Source organism: Lonchura striata, chromosome 3, assembly GCF_050655825.1.
Source record: "Lonchura striata isolate lonStrDom1 chromosome 3, ASM5065582v1, whole genome shotgun sequence".
Classification (NCBI taxonomy): Eukaryota; Metazoa; Chordata; class Aves; order Passeriformes; family Estrildidae; genus Lonchura; species Lonchura striata.
The window spans coordinates 96,958,770-96,977,395 of record NC_140705.1 but is presented as its reverse complement, the minus strand read 5'-3'; the positions used below and the strand labels follow the sequence as shown (position 1 = coordinate 96,977,395).

The 18,626-nt window shown below is 36.8% G+C and overlaps 1 protein-coding gene across 12 annotated transcripts in view; it reads right to left on the bottom strand.

Annotated features, from left to right (window-relative positions):
- The window catches only part of CDC42BPA (CDC42 binding protein kinase alpha), a 181,289-nt gene that overhangs the window by 44,979 nt on the left and 117,684 nt on the right, over positions 1–18,626 (bottom strand). For all 12 annotated transcript variants that reach the window (XM_085575882.1, XM_021537008.4, XM_031504271.3 and 9 more), the window contains 5 exons: positions 15,455–15,702; positions 10,536–10,641; positions 8,656–8,780; positions 1,636–1,741; positions 902–1,050 (listed from right to left, as the gene is read on the bottom strand). In XM_085575882.1, coding sequence (XP_085432008.1) covers positions 902–1,050; positions 1,636–1,741; positions 8,656–8,780; positions 10,536–10,641; positions 15,455–15,702 — 734 coding nt within the window. The remainder of the gene's footprint in view (positions 1–901; positions 1,051–1,635; positions 1,742–8,655; positions 8,781–10,535; positions 10,642–15,454; positions 15,703–18,626) is intronic.

Below are 18,626 nucleotides of genomic sequence, written 5' to 3'. Positions count from 1 at the left end.
ATTAAAATTTATTTGCTAATTAAGTACCTGTGATAGTAATAGATTCAGTTGAACTATTTTTTTTCTCAGTTCCTTTACAGTTAGTTGTTCCAGTGCTTTCTGACTCACAGCTGAGAGGTAACTCTACTCTGCAATTTCAGCACATTTCTCATTCTTGCCTGTCAAAGCAAACACTGGTTCTCCTGTTCTTATACAATTTCCAATGCTGCCTGTCATTACATTACCTGGCCTGAAAAACATTCAAGATAGGTGAGCCAGATGTTCCCATTTTACAGGTAACACACTTGAATCTCAGCTCTGTCCTACTGCTTTCCTAAAGCTGCAAAACACAGCAGTGCTCTGAGCTGAAGCTGGACACCTAGAAATAGAATGACTTCCTAACAACCCCTTTTGTTTCAGGCATTACACAACTCTGTTGTGGGGGTGGTGAGGTACTAGTGAGAGGTCTGAGGATGGAATAAAAGAATTCATAATAGTCCATTAACCACTGTTACTTCTTACTGTGCAAATAGATATGCAACAATTAAATAATAATAATGCAATAATTAAATTAATAATAATTAAAGTCAGCTAACCCAGTGCAGCTGTCAGCAGAATGGAAAAGAATTCTAAGACACAAACCCAAACAATGGATTTGGATATGTTATCACAACTAAGAGAGATCATGTTATTAAAGAGAACATGTTCCCTCTGAAAGTCTTCAAGATCTCAACTTTTCCCAGTAAGTGCTCAGCTGTTCAAATAATGAAGAGAGATGTTGGGTTTTTTTCTCATCTGGGTGTAGGAAATTGACGTATTGTTAATGATCAAATTTCCACAGACAAGACAGATAAAATAATGATTTGATGACATTTCCTGGGAGGTATCAAAGTAAATTTGCATGAGAACAATTCAGTCTTACCACTCTGTAGAGATACAGGAAGCTTTGACTTTGTTCAGCTCATCTTGAATAGCCTGTTTGGCCCGGATTTCAGCATCAAGAGCAGACTGAAGCTCCAGCCTTGCAGACATATCCAGCTTTGCAAAGCGCCGCATCTTCCAGGGCATGTCCTAGGAAAGAATCAACAAATTAGATTAGAAAGAGTAAGAGGAAAGGAAGTTGAACATGAGGAATGTAACTACATTCAACAATTACATTTCCCAGTCTATTATGTCCTTAATGTATGAGTTCATTAATTCCAATATAATCTAAAATTAAGAACAGTATTAGCAGTAGTAGTTCTCTTGAACTCAAGTAACAAATTTTATGTTTTATGCTGATCTCAAAAGCAAAGAGATTTTGTGAAATCTGGTTTTGACGTGTCTCAATTCAGATGACAGTCACGAAGGACAGCCACACTTCAAAAGTGAAAGACTTGAAGGTTTTCATGAACAAAAGCATTATTTCCTTCAATGAATTAATATCTGATTACAAAGTAGCTGCTTCAACTATAGCATAGATAAAATCACCTTATAAAGATATTGGTGTTTAATGAATTGATAAGCAGTATGTGGTTATTCAGAAGCTCTAGGAAAGCTTAAGCTTAAATGAAAATTAACATGGACTCTACAGATAGATTATTGCTGCAGCTGAAACTGTCAAATCAGTGGTTTTTCAAACAAAAAACCTTCTGAGATATGGAAGTAAAGTCTTACTGTAGCTCTTGCACCCAAACTGGAGTTCCTCAGGGCTTCCAGCTCTTCTGTCATTTTGGAGGCCAAAGCTTGAAGATAACCTCGAGCATCTTTTTCATCACTTACCCTAAACAATTACATAAGAAAAGATAAGGTGTTTTAACCAAAGAAAAAACAGAAGTCCCTTCAACAAACCAACAACCAGAAACAGATAAATACAGAATACAAAAAAAAAAGTCATAAAACATAAGGATAAAAACAACAACAACAAAAGTCCAAACAGAAAACCACACAGAACTAATTCTTTGCTGCTTTGTGAAGTTCCATTAAACAATATGCATCACTAAGACAAAGACTGAAAATTGAAGTACTACCTATCAGCTACCAGAAATTGAGACTGTGACAAAGAAATATTTCAACCTATTTTTAGGGAGTAAATTAAGACAAAATTCATAACCAGTAATTAACAATTCAATTGTCCAGATAATATTAGAACTCGTGGCTAACTTTACCGTAGTAAGTGACTAAGAGAACTAGTAGTTAAAACAGTGATGTAACTTCAAGAAGTGCTAATTAAACAGGGAGAGTCTACTTTTAATGTTATTAAACAGCATAAGCCAGAAGAGGCTGTCTCATCCACAGAGCTTGTTTTCTATCCAGACATGTTTTCTGAGTGTAAAGACAACACGGAGGAGACATGCCTGTTTTTCAGATTCTTTGATCATCAGTTACAAAGAAAGAACAACAACTTTCTGTGATTAATCACAACAGAAGGTTCTTTCTTCATTTTGCCTCAGGTGTTAACATAGAAAAGAAAGTTGCTAAAAAAATTAACTCACTGAGACTAAGTAACTTATGAAAAACCTAAAACAAACAAACAGAAAAAAACCCAACACCATTCCTCCCACCTCATTTCCTTACATGCCTGGCTCTAAAAATGTTCATTTTGCACACAGAAGAGCAATCCCAGTTCTTCAACACCAGGTCTTATGCAAGTCCCTGAGCTGCCTCAGAGACCAGGAGGGCAACACCACAGCTTGATCACAGTTCAGTCTTATCAACACCAAACACTGAAAAATTTAGGATCTGCAAAAAGTACTGAGACTCAATCAGCTTTAAATAAAATGTAGGAAAGTAGGAACATATTTTTTTTCTATTTCATTAGAATTAACTTATCATTGCTTCCTGATCTTTAAAAGTAACTCTAATCTTAAATCTGTTGGACTGGAGATGAGAGTTCCCCAGATGGTCAATTTTGTCTTGCAGTGATCTTCCACCAGGAAGTGATTCCGCCTTCGTGCCTACGAGGCAATGTAAGTTTTTCTGGTTAATACTACAGGATTCATACACACACAGAACATGGAAATGGTGCTGCTTCCATGTTTACCATCAATTATTAAAGTTTCAACACAGTTTTTTAGATAGCTGCCAGGAGGCAAGGAAGACAGGGAGCACATACTCTGAACTGTCATGGGCAAGGGAGGAACTGTAGAGCTTTCCCACAGCAGCTGTAGGGCAAGACCACATCATGAAAGCCATGGGCTAAATATCTGCAGGTTGTGGTGACTTTTGGGTGTGCAGTTTAAGGTTTATTTAAGGAAGACAGACTACTGTAATATAGAGGAGCCAACAGCAAAATTAGCAACCATTTCCCACAAATCTTTTCTCACACCCGACATGAAAACACAAGTATTTATTGGGCTTTCTCTTCTTTGTCTCTTGCTTATAATTTAGTTCAAGAGGTGGGGAGAAATCTAGGAAAACCCTACATGTCCTGACTATTAGTCAGTGAGAGCTTTTATATTAATAAATCACTGTTTTTCCCAAGTACATCAGAATTCAAAGGAAGCAGCATACCAACTTCTTTTTCCAGGACATTCTGGATGACACATTTTGACAACCAGATAAAGATAATCTGAGCCTACACAAACTACTTAGGCTGTAACAGTGGGCAAAGGATGTGAGAAGTAGCTAAAGATGCTTTTTGGAGGTAGTGGGTAAGTACATAATTAAATACACTGTAAAGAGAAAAAAGCTTAAACAGGAATAAAAAGAATGTGAGGCTCTCAAGGTAAGAGTAAGTTTTCCTAATGTATGAGGAGAGAAAGAGATTTAGGAATCAGCATTTAGTTTTCTCTATTTTTAGAGACACATAAAATCTTTGCAGAAAATAAAGGGCCCAATTTCTACATCCAATTTAATGATGTCACAGAGATTCTTCCTGATGGAAGGTGAGGAGACACTTCAGTTATTTGGTTTATGGTGCACAGAGCCCACAGGCTCCAAATGCTGAAAAGCTGCACATGCAAGCAAAAACCTCAAAAAGATGTTCCACAGACAAGCTGAAATCTAGAAAATGAAAACATAAAGAAATTTTTTACATATATTTGTACTGAGTTCAAGGGAATTCCTCAAGCTCTGGATGAAGCAAATTAAAGCAGTACAATTTGGAACTCGGGTGGTTTTGTTGTCCACTAGATGGCAAAATCCTTTCAATAATGACATATGTTATTAAACATTATGTGGACCCAAGAGCTCTTGGAGCTTTTTATTTGTTACTGTTTTGCTGGTGTTGTTCCATTTGGTAGGCTTTAAAAGACTAAAATAAAAAAAAGAGCAAAAACAGCAAATTAACTCTTACTAACCCTGCTCTCCTTGTTCTCATTTTGACAGAGGTGTGACAAGCACAGCAAGAGAGCTAAGAAGAGAAGTTCTACAGGTTCCACTCAGTCACTTCTTTCTTCACTGAAAATTTGGATTAACTGTTCTGTTTTCAATATAATTGCCCTTGAAAGTTTAGTTCCTTAATGCAAAGAAGAGCAATATGGTACAAATTCCTGTAAAGTTAAGTTTAACTTTTTGGCTGGAGCCAACATCATGAAAACCTTCACTGGTTGCTCCCTGTATGGTGTTTATCAGGATGTTCAAGAATTCAAACTCCTTGGGTCTCCTGCTGGAATACTTGGACCCAGAGGACTAAAGACTTTTGCTCAACAGAAGTGGTCTTAAAACCCTGGTGTCTTACACCAAGCTCTGTTTAACCTGATTTTAAAACACCAAGGAACTCTGAGAGTCATGACTCCTGTATTCTTAATGCTTTTAAATTTCTGTTGTCATATCAGTATGCTCAAGGCTCCAACTTGATTTTTAATTTTTCCCCTGGTGTCTCCAATAAAATCTGTTTTTAAAAAATACTTCTCTAAAAATTTTTAACACTTCCCTCTGCTCCCAAGCCCTGAAATTTCATCCTGCCCTCCAGAATTTCTATTTTGGAGATAATGAAATTCTGACTATTCTTACCTCAAACATAGCACATTTCAGAATTTTTCATTCTTTGAGCTTTTTAACAGGTGAAGATGCATAGAGTATTTTCTATATTTTGTTCACAATTTGTGTGTGAGTTTTTTTTCCTGAGGGCAAACAGATTTTAAAACAACCAAAAAACCCCAACCCAAATTTCAGGGCATTTTTAGGTTTGATTTAGTTTAGAAGTGTTGGGAGGGGGTAGTTGGTACTTTTTAGTTTTTTCCTTTCGGTGGTGGTTCTGTGTTGGGGATTTTTCAACGAGATCAACTAAGATAAAACTAACAATAGTACAAAAAAATCTGGCTGATAAGGAAAATATTAATTAAATATTGTTGTAAACAATTGTGAGTGCTTTTGGGCAGCTGAATCTAAGCCTAACATCCATTCTATAGGTAAAACTGGAAGAATTCAGATCATCTACATAAACATACACAAAACCACAATTAATTATCCATCTGATATGAGTTTTGTAGGTTTGCTTTTCAACCTGTGGTAAGAAAACCAGACTTCTAGAGTACTAGTCACAGGATTTATTGAGTTGTCTAGCTTAGGATTTTTACAACTAGGTTAGATTAATCCCTCCCAAGTCAAGATTCCTGCCAACTACATTGGGAATTACTACTGAGGTTCCCAGCGACCTCCTTTCTGCACAGTACAGAAATACGGTACCACGGCTATTTAAAATATTCCTTTTTCGAGTGACTGCATTAACCTCCAGTGCAATTAATCTCCTTCCCATCTCCCACAGGAAAATTTATAGCCCACTATAAAAGCCTCAATATTTCTTACTCTTGTCAAGGAATGATGAGTGATTTGGCTAATATAAACTCGTCAATATAATAGCTCCATTAAGGCTGAATGATCCGTGAGGGTCTGTTGAGTCCACAATAGAATTTGCAGTCAAAGTCTGATACAAGTGTTTATATTAAAATATTGCCTTGTTTATGGTATCTTGAGATAGCAACAGCAAGATTAAAAGGTTTTCATACATTAATCCTAAAGATACAATAAAGCACAGTAAGAAAGCAAAGAAAGGCTAAAGGGAATGTGATAAGCAATTAAAATTACTCACAAGTTATAAAATCTGAGAGAAACAGCAATTTAGAAGGACCACAGGAATCATGAAGAAAATCACAAATCTTAACCATCTGAACTGTGAATTCAATGTAGTTTCTTTAGAAGTATCCTTTAGATGGCAAAGTATTTAAAAGAATTTAGGAACTTCTTGGGCTTGTGTTACTCCAAACTAAAACAAGTTCAAGGGCTAAAACAAGTCCCTTGCACTACTACAGGCTCTGAGCAAACTGTTTACAAACCCAGTAAGTAATTCTATTACTGCCTCCTGTCATTCCTGGATCATGGTACAAAAAGAACATGGCAAATTTTAGGAGGTAGAAATAATGCACCCAAAATAGATATTTTAATATGCATTTTGAGATCTGTTAAGTTTTGAAAAAAGAGAGAAATATGTTAAGTTTTGAAGAGAGAGCCCACAAATTCTCCCTTACTTTGCTAGCTCCAAGGCATTCCATTGTCACACTGAAGATGTGGACAGGTACAGACTTGAATTGTATATTCTTCTGAGGGAAACACAGGCTTGTGACTGATTAAATAAGATTAGTTTTCTCCAGAATTAGGTGTGGGTTTTTTCTTTTAAAATATTTATCATTATAATAGATGCTTAAATACTTCATATAGCAGCCATGTTCCCCAGAGAAGGGCCTAGTGCTGAATTCTAAGAACAGCAGATGGACATGACCAGATTATCTGGGTAACACATGGAAAAATCTAAACATAACATGGAAAAAATGCGACCTAAGATAAGGCCTCACATAGCTGAAAAAAATTTAACATAAGCAGAGAAAAGTATGGAGGGAAAATTGAGATGTGTTTAGTGATGAAAAACTGGAACCAATCCAGACTTAAAATTCCCTTAATGTTTGCCCTCAGTATTTCTATTTCTTCCTTTTCATATAATTCTTTAATTTTTAGTTCTGTACCATTTAGAAGACATTATGTTATCATAAGGGATCAGTAAAATTATGCTTGTCATTCAGAAAGTTGTCTTGCATGTTCCTGTTCTTTTTCACCAAGTATCTTCAGAGCTAATAAATAACTGAAGCCCAAAATATTTTATCCTTTACAGTGACATCCCTAACATGAAAAATGCTTTATCATTTGCCTGAACCACATCAGTAATACATCTTAAAATATTAAACACTCTCATAAAGTAAAGGAGAAGGTACATTCTTAATGGCTGTTGGTATATTTTTACATTGTATTAAGTGGAACAATCCATAATTAATTCTGATTTGTCGTTTCCTATAACTGCCAAGTTATATGAGTGTTTTCACATGTAAATCTGAAAAATTGTATTTGATTACCTAGGTGCAATATGACAGATAAGCACTATCATAAAGCAATAAGGAATGTGAAATTATAGACTTGTCTCACTTGTTACCTTGATTTTTTTTCTGAATAAACATTTCCAGTTGGCCAGAAATTAAAAGTTGTTTAAAAAACCAATTATATTTTTACATTAAAAAAAAAATAAAAATTTGTGACTCAGGTTGTTCACTACTATCAGTGTTATGAGTGACAAAATTTAAAAGCAACACACACAAAGTAGGCCCTTTACATTTTTAAACTTCTGCTACAAATACAATACCTTGGGACAAACTGGACTTCATAGCACAGATCAGCATTACATACTTTTAATGCAACAAACATTGTTTAAAACACAGTGGAAACCCAGAGGATGGCCCTTATGTCTTATTATATAGTCACATGGAACTACTGAAAAGCCAAACTTCTCTATATTTGGACAACAAAATTGAACTAACTGGACAACAATACCAAACTAGGTTTCTCTAAAGCAATGTTTCCCATTTTTGACTGGACACAACAAATTAGATTTTTTTCACTAACACGAGACAGGAAAAACAGGGAGGGAATAATCAATCAGTAACAGAAAACACTAGTACATCATGAAGTGTATCTTCCCAGAAGTGGATGATCTGTAAAATAAAATGTCTGAATGCAAACTGGTTTTGTAGATGTGAAACACTGCAATGGACCATTAAAGGTGAGGGAAGATAAACAGTCATGAAGAGGAAAAATAAAGATAGATGAAAAACTCAGAATACACAATCTTTTTCTCCTAATAATTTCAATCTTTTTTTTCTTCTCTTTAATTCAATAGAATTGGACAGAAGATTCTAAAAAGAGAACATCATTATTTCGCAAAAGTACCATTACAAACATCACTTGACTGGATTAGGGGTATAGTCTCAAATAATCTCCTTGTGAAAAAATCACATAAAAGTGGCACTGTATTTGTTTCATTCTGCCACATGCCAAGCAGAGGAAGGAAATTAATGCCAAGACACAAACACTCAGCCACTACTTTTCCCAGGCTTGCTCCCTCTCCGAGGTGTGAGCTCAGCACATGATTCCTTTCAGCATTCTTCCACAGCCACAAGCCACACCCAATCACCATGATTCTTCTGCTCTTTGAAAAGCTCTATTTGGTGAGACACTTTCACTCTTAAGGAGGAATACAATTTTCTGGATTTGTATATTATTAGAATCTCAGCCAAAACCCCAGCAGAATCCCAGACGGGTATGAGGTTTTACCTCAGCACTTCTAAGTGCCATGTGCAAAGACAAAAACTCAGCACCAGCCCCACCACACCCTGAGGGGTTTCTGTCATGCCATGAGAGCAGAGCACTCACCACTGAATGATCTCAGTGATTTGGGCCTCCCAGTGAGCCACGGACTCCTTCTTATCAGCCAGGTCTCTCATCTCTTCCTCCAGCTGCCGATTATTCATACTCAGCCTCTCAAACATGGTGGTGAGCTGAAGGAGAATTTAAACAACACGTTAAAGCATAAACTACTGTGACTACATCTCTGTGCAGACTCAAAACCACATGTTTCCCTCTCCCACACCTTGCATCTGCTTTAGAAATTGGTACTGGTCATAACAATAAACACCATATAATGATAAAAACCAGAATCTCCTCTAATATAACCTCATATAAGAATCTCTCCTTGTATAACCTTAGCTGTACTGAAAAGCCACTTTTAAGGACTTGAACAACATTTTTACTCTATCAATTTAATGAGTTTTCTGAGAATTAAGTCTCCAAATACCTCTAAAACTCTTAGGTTTCTGCTTTGCACCATATAGATGTGAAATGTTCTGTATAGAAAAATCTACACTAGAAGAGCAAAGCAAAGGCATAAAAATAGTTATGGCTCAGATAAGGTTGTTGAACCTCTCCCTTGTTTAGTAACCATGGAGAGAGAGACTGAACAGACACAGGCATGAGACAGTCCTGAGATTCTCCAGGTGTCTCACATTCTCTTATTTTTTTATTTGACTTACTTGCAGACAGGGAAATTGAAATTAAATGCACATCTCTACATACAATATGTTATACCTAGCAATTAACCTCTCTCATTCAAATTGCTGCCATTCATACAGACACATTCTGCAAGACAAAAGTCACAGCTAACCCAAGCTCCTATTGGGACCTAAACCCTCATTATGTTAAGTAATTATTCAGAAAGTCAAATTGGAATCAGAAACCAGATAGACTTTATAGGGAGGCCTGCTTAGGAGAATGAAATCTCAGGTGAAAGCTTTAGTGCTGACATATATTAACAATTCAAAATTATAAAAGAATGGCCAATTTAAAATCTATTTTGCTTTTTACTCCAAATATGAGTAAGTCCACACCCTTTTTATCATTTAAATGGGTGTATAATTTAAATATGCCTACTTATTATATGTCATTTGACAGAAAAAATACAAAGGCAATGGGGAAAGAGAGAGAGCAGAAAAACTATCAAAGTGACTAGGCTCTTTCTTAGTTTTCTTGGCCTAAACCTACCTATAGGCATATATAATGTCTGTCTTATACTGGTATGAAAATATACTGTAATTTAAGCACAGACATGCAAACATGCTTACTTTGAAGAATATTGTACTTTCATCATATTTTTAGAAAAACTAATGCATTACAAAAGGAATAGACAAGTTTAGCAAGACTTGAATAATGCACAATGAACTTGAATAACCTGTCAAAATGAACAATAAAGAGACAATCCAAATGCACGAATCATAATTATTTCTTGCTCAATACACTTCAGTTAATATCATTTGTACTTTTTAAGTATCTCAAAGTAACACTTAATCTCAAAGGGTAGGAGGGGTCCTGGTATTTCAAACGATTGACATGCAAATATATTCTAAGTAATCACATAATTAACTATGTATTTTTATATTTAGGTCATACAATGAAATAATCTTTTTTTGTTGGCTTACAGTGCTGTCTTGAATTAATCCTACCAAAATGTAAAACCATCTAATTCCATTCCCACATATTACTCATATATGCATATATATATATATATATGCACATGCCTTCTCAAGTTCAGATGCATATAGATATGCCATTCAAATCTAATATTAATGACCAATTTTTTGTGTAAAATCAATTTCTACTTTCAGTTAAGAGTTAGTAATAACCAATGCAGCTCCATATTGTCCAATCTGCACATAGCATACAATAGTTGTATATTCAGGGCTCAACTTATCAGCACTTACCTTATCAAGTTCATTTGTAAGTTTTTTGTTTTCTTCTGTCAGCAGAATCTTTTCTCGTTCATACTTTTGTTTGAACTCTGTTTCAAATTCCTCTCTTTCACTTTGGCTAAGAAATAAAGTGAAACAGAATTAGAGAGTTTTCTATTCTAACTCACCCCATTATTCATTTAAACACAAAGAGATCAATGCACACACATGTCGAAGGGAAGTACTACATTGATAATAGCACAGGCTATTAAAATTAAGCAGTTTAATATACCACCATTTTAGGATTGCAAGCCAGCCTGTTAAATTTTAGATTTAGTACAGAATCCCTCAGTACAGAATTAACAGAGCTCCACCAAGCCAGTGTTTATCAATCCACTTACGCAGATTTTATTCTACAGATGTGTCCTTCACACAATGAGCAGACCAAAGTATGTGTCGGACATTGTAAAATGCTCAGGGCACATTCTCAGCTCACATGATAATTACTGTAACACGTACATTTCCATAATTCCAAGTTTCACACAGAATGACAGGCAAAAATGAACACACATGAAACCAGAGCACATAGAAGCTAAATGAGAGCACTTGGGCCTGGGTCTCTGATGAGAAAAGCATATATGGGCTAGTCTTGGGGCAATTTAGTACAGCTCAGAAGTCATATGTTAACTGTTAATTCAGGTATCATATACTCATTATGAGCAAAAAGTGGATGGATACCTTACACATTCCTAATATCACCATATTCTACAGCAAGTTTGGACCATTCTTTATGAGAAGGTCTCACGGTAGCTGTTTCACCCCAGACCTTCCCTTCTCCCATGGATGTCATCCAGTGGAGAACCCCTGGCTGATTCTGCTTAATATAACTTTGATCTTGCACAATGGATGTGAGAACCTGAAAACAAACAAAGCTGCAGGCACTCTGCTAAAAAACCCATGGAATTTCCTTTAAGTGGTGCACAGCAATGTTTTAGACGTGTAACTCCCACCTTGCATCTACTGTTTTCAGATTCACTAGCCTTGCATCTTGTATCACCTTTTTATCAACTATTCACTGACAGAAAGTTCCTCAGTAGGTTGATATAACTATACTATAAATGCCACAGATACAGGAAATATCCACTCAGCAAATACGACTGTCCAGTCTGAAAAGACTTGGAAAAGTGCTCAGTATTAAAGGTTAACTCTGTAAAATTAAAATCCAGGGGAAACCTTGTCTTGAGCACTGCAACTTTTTTTTCTAGATAATGATCAGAATTTTACACAATGCAAACATAAATAACATTCTTGGTTCTTTCCTGAGATGCAAAACTACTACAGCTTTGCCTAATTGAGAGAACACTCTCCAAAGATGAGAAATATCAGTGGTTATAATGAATTCAGCTAAGAGCAATGCTGCTTTGAATTTCCTACTCTTAATTTGAAATTCATTTAGTGCTTCAACCACTCTTTGAAATCTAGTACAACATGTCAGACTTATGGTGAAATTCTACATTGCCAGGCATCCTTTGAAACATAACACTTCATCCTAGTAAAGTTACATACTATCTCACTGTTTAAATGCCAAGTTTGAAATTCACCACCACTCCTTTTCTATATCAACAGATTCCATGCATATGATGAGCAGTGTAGGGAAAAGACAGGAAGAGATTAAAGCATTGGCTGTCACAGGAATTAATAACAGCTCCTGCTCCTGTTTTCAAGGCGTAGATTCAAATCTGATTTTGGAGACAGAAGACCAAACTAACTTTTAATGAATTTCTTTTATACAGCTTTCATGGGTTTGTTTAGGAATTTTTTTCAGTATTGTGTCTTAAATTTATTCCTTTAAGGCTTTAGGGCTCAAAGCAGCCATAAATGGCAGTGGATTAAGGATGCTATGCATTAGTGAAAGAGCCCAACATGTTTGTGATTTTCTATATTTTACATTCTTAATTCAGCTGGTGATTGCGATTACCCCAGTAAGTCAGATTGCTACAGTATAATACAGAAATGAAGATAAATTTGAAATAGAAGAATGTGGGTATAATCCATCACACCCAAACAGCAACTCGGCAAACAACAGAACTGTGACAGACTCCATAGGTGTACCTCGGACAGGCAGCAAGATGAAAATAATGCTTTTGCTTTGAAGCTTGGCATGCTCCTCTCCCTTCAAACTTCTCACATCTAACATTTAGCTATGTGCCTCCTCTACAAGTTAAGAAAATATACACAACCTAGCTTTCCTTTTATCAGTAAAACTGCAGCAAACCACATGCAAGCAATGTGAAATACTGTTTTGTGGTATCATTTTGTCACTCCAGCTCCTTATTGCATCTGAACAAAGAGGCCAAATATTTTATCTTACTGCTTTGAAAACAAGAAGAATAGACCTGAAACAAACACCAGCCCCCAGGCTTCTTTATATCACACAATTTAAAACTAGCAAATGGTGTTCTATAAAGCTCTCTGCTTTATAAATCCATCATTAAATGACAGGCCTAAAAGAAGTTTCTACAAATGTGATTTATTTTACACAGTTTCTTGCATCTTCTTCTGAAATACTTCCTAATGACAATTCTAAGAAATGGAATTTAGTGCTACACAGACCACTGTCCTGATACTGTGCTCCTCTGCTTCCAACTTTAATAGCATGCAGTTCATGAGACTTCAGAAAACACAATCATTTTGTACAGGAAGGTAATCTCCCTTGAAGACTTCTGCTTTGGAAACAGCAGAAGTTAGAAAGCTTAAAATTGAAGGAAACAAAGAAAAATATCTATTTAAAAAATGCAAACCAGAAACCACCAACGTGCAAGTTACACAAAAATCGATATACAGATTTTGTCAAAGCTCTTACTGATCCTTGCTTAGAATAACCTATGTAATTCACTCATCTTACACAGTAATACAATCACATCCTCTTACCAAGAGCTTTTTTAATATGCACTGGAAATTATTTTTAGACTACTAAAATATTTTTGCCAAACTGTATAAGCACACTTCAACTCCACGCCCACCCCAAGCCTATTGTTGAAATAATTCCACTTATTTCAGCACAAAGCCTCCAGGTGCTTCCTTTTCAGTGCTTACATTCAACACTTCTCTACTGGAAGACTCACAAAAAGCTTTTCATGCCAGACTACAAAAGCTAAAACCAATATGGATAACCAGAAACAGAAAATCTATGTTCTTTTAAGGAAAACTACCAAATATTGATTAGCAACAGCAATTCCTAAATTCCTAATGCTTAAGCTTCCCTTCTAAATTGCAGAACTCAAAAAAATAGCATAACTTGAACAGTGGACTTCTGCCTTTCTGTGGAGTCCTAATGCTTGCATGAGATTTTGCAGATTTGTTTAACAAAAGACAGATAAGATCAGGCCATCCCCAAGCACTGAACATGTGCTTGGACACCTGACTGAACATGGTGCTGCAGCCCTTGCTACGAGGAGCCAAGAATTGGATATTGGTTATGTGACACATTTCTGCTCACACTTTAAAACCTCCTCTTACACAAACACTTGAAACACACACAGAAACACATGGCTATGACAGCACCCACTGTAGATCTGTACCCAGTTCTTTTTTTATTTATAGAGAGAGACCAGACTGAAAGAGAGTTCATGAACTAGCTAGAATGGACATCTCATTAGAATGCCTGCAGCTGTACAACATCAGAATTGGGAAAGGAGGAGTTTTTCATTTGGTCACTGCTTGGAGGTATGATCCTTACAAACAGTTTAACCTGCAGAAAGCAATTCATGATTCTTTATTTAATAGTCCTCCTTCTGAGACACTGCTGCACTTAAAAGAGTGCCATACAATCACTTTTATATGTTACAAGACAGAATAGCCTTTTGTGCATTTGTAACTCATTGGTCAGCGAGACCATTAAATTATGTCACAATGAAAACACGCTGTTGAGGCAAGTTTCATCTCTCCACCCAGAACACAGCAGCAAACTCCTGAGCTGTTAGTAGGTCCAGCCCATTGAATAGCTGCATGCTAGGAAGAAACAGCTTGTGCACTGCATTCTAAGCCGTATGATCTGTGATCCCTGCTGAATACAATTTACCAGACATGCAGTGTTTCCACCTCTATTTGCATAAACTTTTTGGAAAAAAACTGTATTTAATTTACCACTTATATTTAAAAGTCTTGCTATGGTGTGGCTAAGCTCTTAGCAGGGACTTCTCCATGGTTTCACTCATCTGCCATCTTGCTACAGCAGCAAAAAAACTCATCTATATTAGTGTCTATGAAGCATTCCAAATTTTTTATGAATGAACATGAGCATGTTCAATCTATAACTTATTCCCACTACTACACTATCCAACAGAAAAACTTGCTTTTATTGATGAATGCCTCAAGGAACAATCTCAAGGCCGGTTATAAGCTCCACCATGTCAAAGAAATAAAAGCAGGTCTGACAAATTACCATGTCAGGAGAGATAAAGCAGCTTACGCCCACAGTAGTCTGCTGACTGATGTTAACACTGGTTGGAACCCAGCATGGATTAGCCTCAGCTCACATTAAGTGACTGTTCCTCTGCTGGCAGAAATGTAAACAATACTTGATCTCTAACACATTGGTTTTGCATCAAAAGATGAAAATACCAAATACAAGAAAAATGTCGAAAAACTGTTTTAAAGTGCGACATAAGATTCAGGGGTCACCTCACCCCGAGCAGCAAGTCTGTAACTCAAGTTACATACCCTGGAATGGTCAGCCAATAAAACAGGCCTGGGTCAAAATTAACTGTTTCAGTACAAGGATGTGGAGTTTTTGTTCTGTTCTGTTTTTAAAGGTGACTGGTTTTAACCCTGGTATCAACTCAGCCAAAATGCAACAGCCTGCATTACACTTAAGGAAGTGACAGTGTGTTTTGAACAATACTAGAAGACTTCAAAGGGTTAAGAAAAGGTAAATTTCATAGAATACTCACTTTTCTCTTCTGGTTTTCTCTAACTTGTCTTTCAAAACCATGATCTCCTTCTTGAGGGCAAGCTGCTGGCTCTCTGCATCCCGCAGTTCTTTCTTCAGACTTTTTATTTCATTAGCATGCATCATTTCACGTTTAGATAGTTCCTCTTCATAGAAAACACTCTTCTTTTCTAGGTCAGCCTTTAATTTAGTGATCTCTTGCTGATGTTCTATACTGCTTACCCCAGGTGAGCGACCAACCTGTTTTTGCTAAAATAAACAGCCCCAAATTAACACTCAAGAATGCTGAAGACGATACTTAATAACAACTCAATATTCCAAAGTCTTTGTTTAGAAATATCCCATTAGAGCCTTGAGTTAAACACATCTACCTCAATTTATTTCAAAATTTTTTAAGAGCATAAATTGGAATGACACTCTATTACTTTGTTATTTAAGTGCAGTAGTAGTTTTCAAGCCACTGAAAATATCACCATTAAATGCCTCTGGTCACGTTCTGACTCCCCTTAAATGCAGGCAGAAAGTGACCACAGAATTAAAGACCTTCATGCTTCCTCTGACATAGCTGACAGCAACAAGTTGACGTGTGACTTTCAGAAATACAGAATATGGACAAGGATATACACTTAATATATTCTGAAGGAAAAAAATTTCCGGAAAAGCCGTACTAAGACAAGCAGAGGCTTAACTGAAGGCTAAAGTCTAGCTACAGAAACACTATATGAATTGTATCAGTCAGGAGGGAAACCTGATCTATTTTACTTAAACTGACCACTTCTATCATAGTGGATTAATAGGAAAAACAAGCTTTAAACAAAAAGAGTAATGACTTCACTTTTCACAGCTCTCTTAGTGAAGTCTTTTGGCATTTCAATAGTCTTCACATACTGCTTCAGGATACATACGCATTTGCACCAAACTCACTAGACTCAATGTCCTGCCATAACACAGAAAAGGAGCAAGATCAGGTTCAAAATGAGATAGTGGCATAACATGCACTGAAATCCAAGTATGGAAATAACTTCTTCATGTCAACATATGGACAATTTGGTTTGGAGTTTCTTCTGGTTTTTAAAATATGTAATTAAAGAAAATGAAATTAATAAAAACACTGTTTTGAGAAAGTGCAGGTGACTGGAGAACCTATTTCCTCACAGTGACTGTGTCATACCTTTCAGAGGATTGATGATATTTTGTTAATTGTACCTCCATTCTTAGCATGAGATGTTAAAAACTTCTCAGTCACCCTTCATTTGGCATGGCTTTGGATAATTTTCTTTTCTTGCTGTATGAACAGGCTTTAAGAGCTAAATGTCATTGTAGAACATTCTGATGAGCTGAATTTGTACCATGACAAATTCCGTGAGAAAGCTGGGCCTTGCTGTTTGTGTCAGCAAAAAACTGCAAAATCTCCTACATGTATGAGCCAGAGATGTGCTGCTACTGCACTGTTTTCTCCAACTCATCAAAACAACCATCTGGTTTGATCTAAGAGTAAAATCCTGCCCTCAGGATGCAGAACAATAAACTGGAGAAGGAAGATGCCATCCTAATAGGAGATGCTTTGGAGAAAGAAAGATTTTTTTCTTTTTTAAAAAGCAGCATAGGAATTTTCTTTCATGCACAGGCAGTATGGAACTTGTTTGTTACTGCCCAACATCCTAAATTGTTCACACATACAGGGCAATGGAGAGCACAAAAAATTTAGGCTTTGCAACATCCTCTAGCAGGTACATAAAATGTTTTAGTGGAATTGCACATTTTTTACTACAATGAAAAATGAAAAGATACTATTGCAACCATAAGAGATGGAGCAGTAGAAGAGAAAGCCCAATGGTATTGAACAATGGCTTAGAAAACTAGAGAGATATATTAAACAGAAAATACATTTTTAATGGATGTTTTTAATAGATGTTTTCATACATGCCTATTTGAAATGGACAAATGGTGCAACTGAGACATAATGCACCTCCTGGCACATTGACAGCTGCTGTTTAATGCACCCCTCTTGGCTAACCAGGCACACTGCTGACTAATATTGAGTCTGATTTTACTGAAAATCTGAATACATGACATCCACAGGATCCCCTCTGTCCACACACTTGACTGACAAGTTTGCAGAGCCCCAGCAGGTTCGTGCTGCAGCACTTGGCTGGACAGAAGGCACACTGCCTTCTTCCCAACAGGCTCTGTCTGCTTCTTCCATGAACTCTGGCATTATCCTTTACCACAGACTCTGCTCCCTTCCTGAGGAAGCTGCACCCAGCCCTCTGCACCTCCCCAGATGATCTGAATGAGAGTTACAGTGGCACAGTGGGCTGCCTGTAATAAGCAGGGGTAATAAGGGGGTTCACATCAGCCAACAGCTTTCTTGTCATTTAAGTTCTTCAGAATCCCCTCAGGTGACTGCATGTCTGACTCACCTGCCAGCTCTCCTGCTCCGTGCAATCATCCCAGACACATCCAGCTCATCTGTCCAGCCTGCTGCAAAGAACCCACTGCGGGGCAATCTCCCCTCCTTCAGCAGTGAAGTCTGACACACAGAGGACTTGTGGAGCATTTTATGCCACAGCTCTATTAGCTCAGAGATTGCCTTTCCCATCCCTAAGCAGCCCCATGTGTTTCCTGAGGCTTTCTGCTTTGGATTTAGAGAACTCTCTACAATCACTCTGAGCATCCTCTGCAAAATACTTCCTAAATTCTCTTTATTTAGCTTTCAACGTCCTCTTTACACTTAACCTTCCATAATTTACTGTCTCTTCTATTCTCCTCATCTGGGGAAACCTTCCCTTCTTCTTTAAATACTTTTGTGTAAGAGAGCTCCCTAAATTTAACTAAGGAGTCATGCAGAGCTTTTACTGAATGGACAGTGCAGTATCACAACAACCACTCATGATCCAAAGTGTGCTTACTGAATTGCAAAATATTACCAAGAAGGCTAAAATTCCCTTTTCCCCATCTGACAAACTTGCCCTGCTGTTATAAATCAGTGTATCATTTATTCTCAACAGATCTCCCATAAATTCTTCTTGCCTCTTAAATTGTCATACAAACTCTTTGCTGATGGTGAAGATTCATGGGAGCTGAAGAAAACACATGTTAATTTGGATTAATGAAGTTTTTACTGCTGTGAATTCAGATTGTTGTCTGAATTCACAGCAGTAAAAACTTCA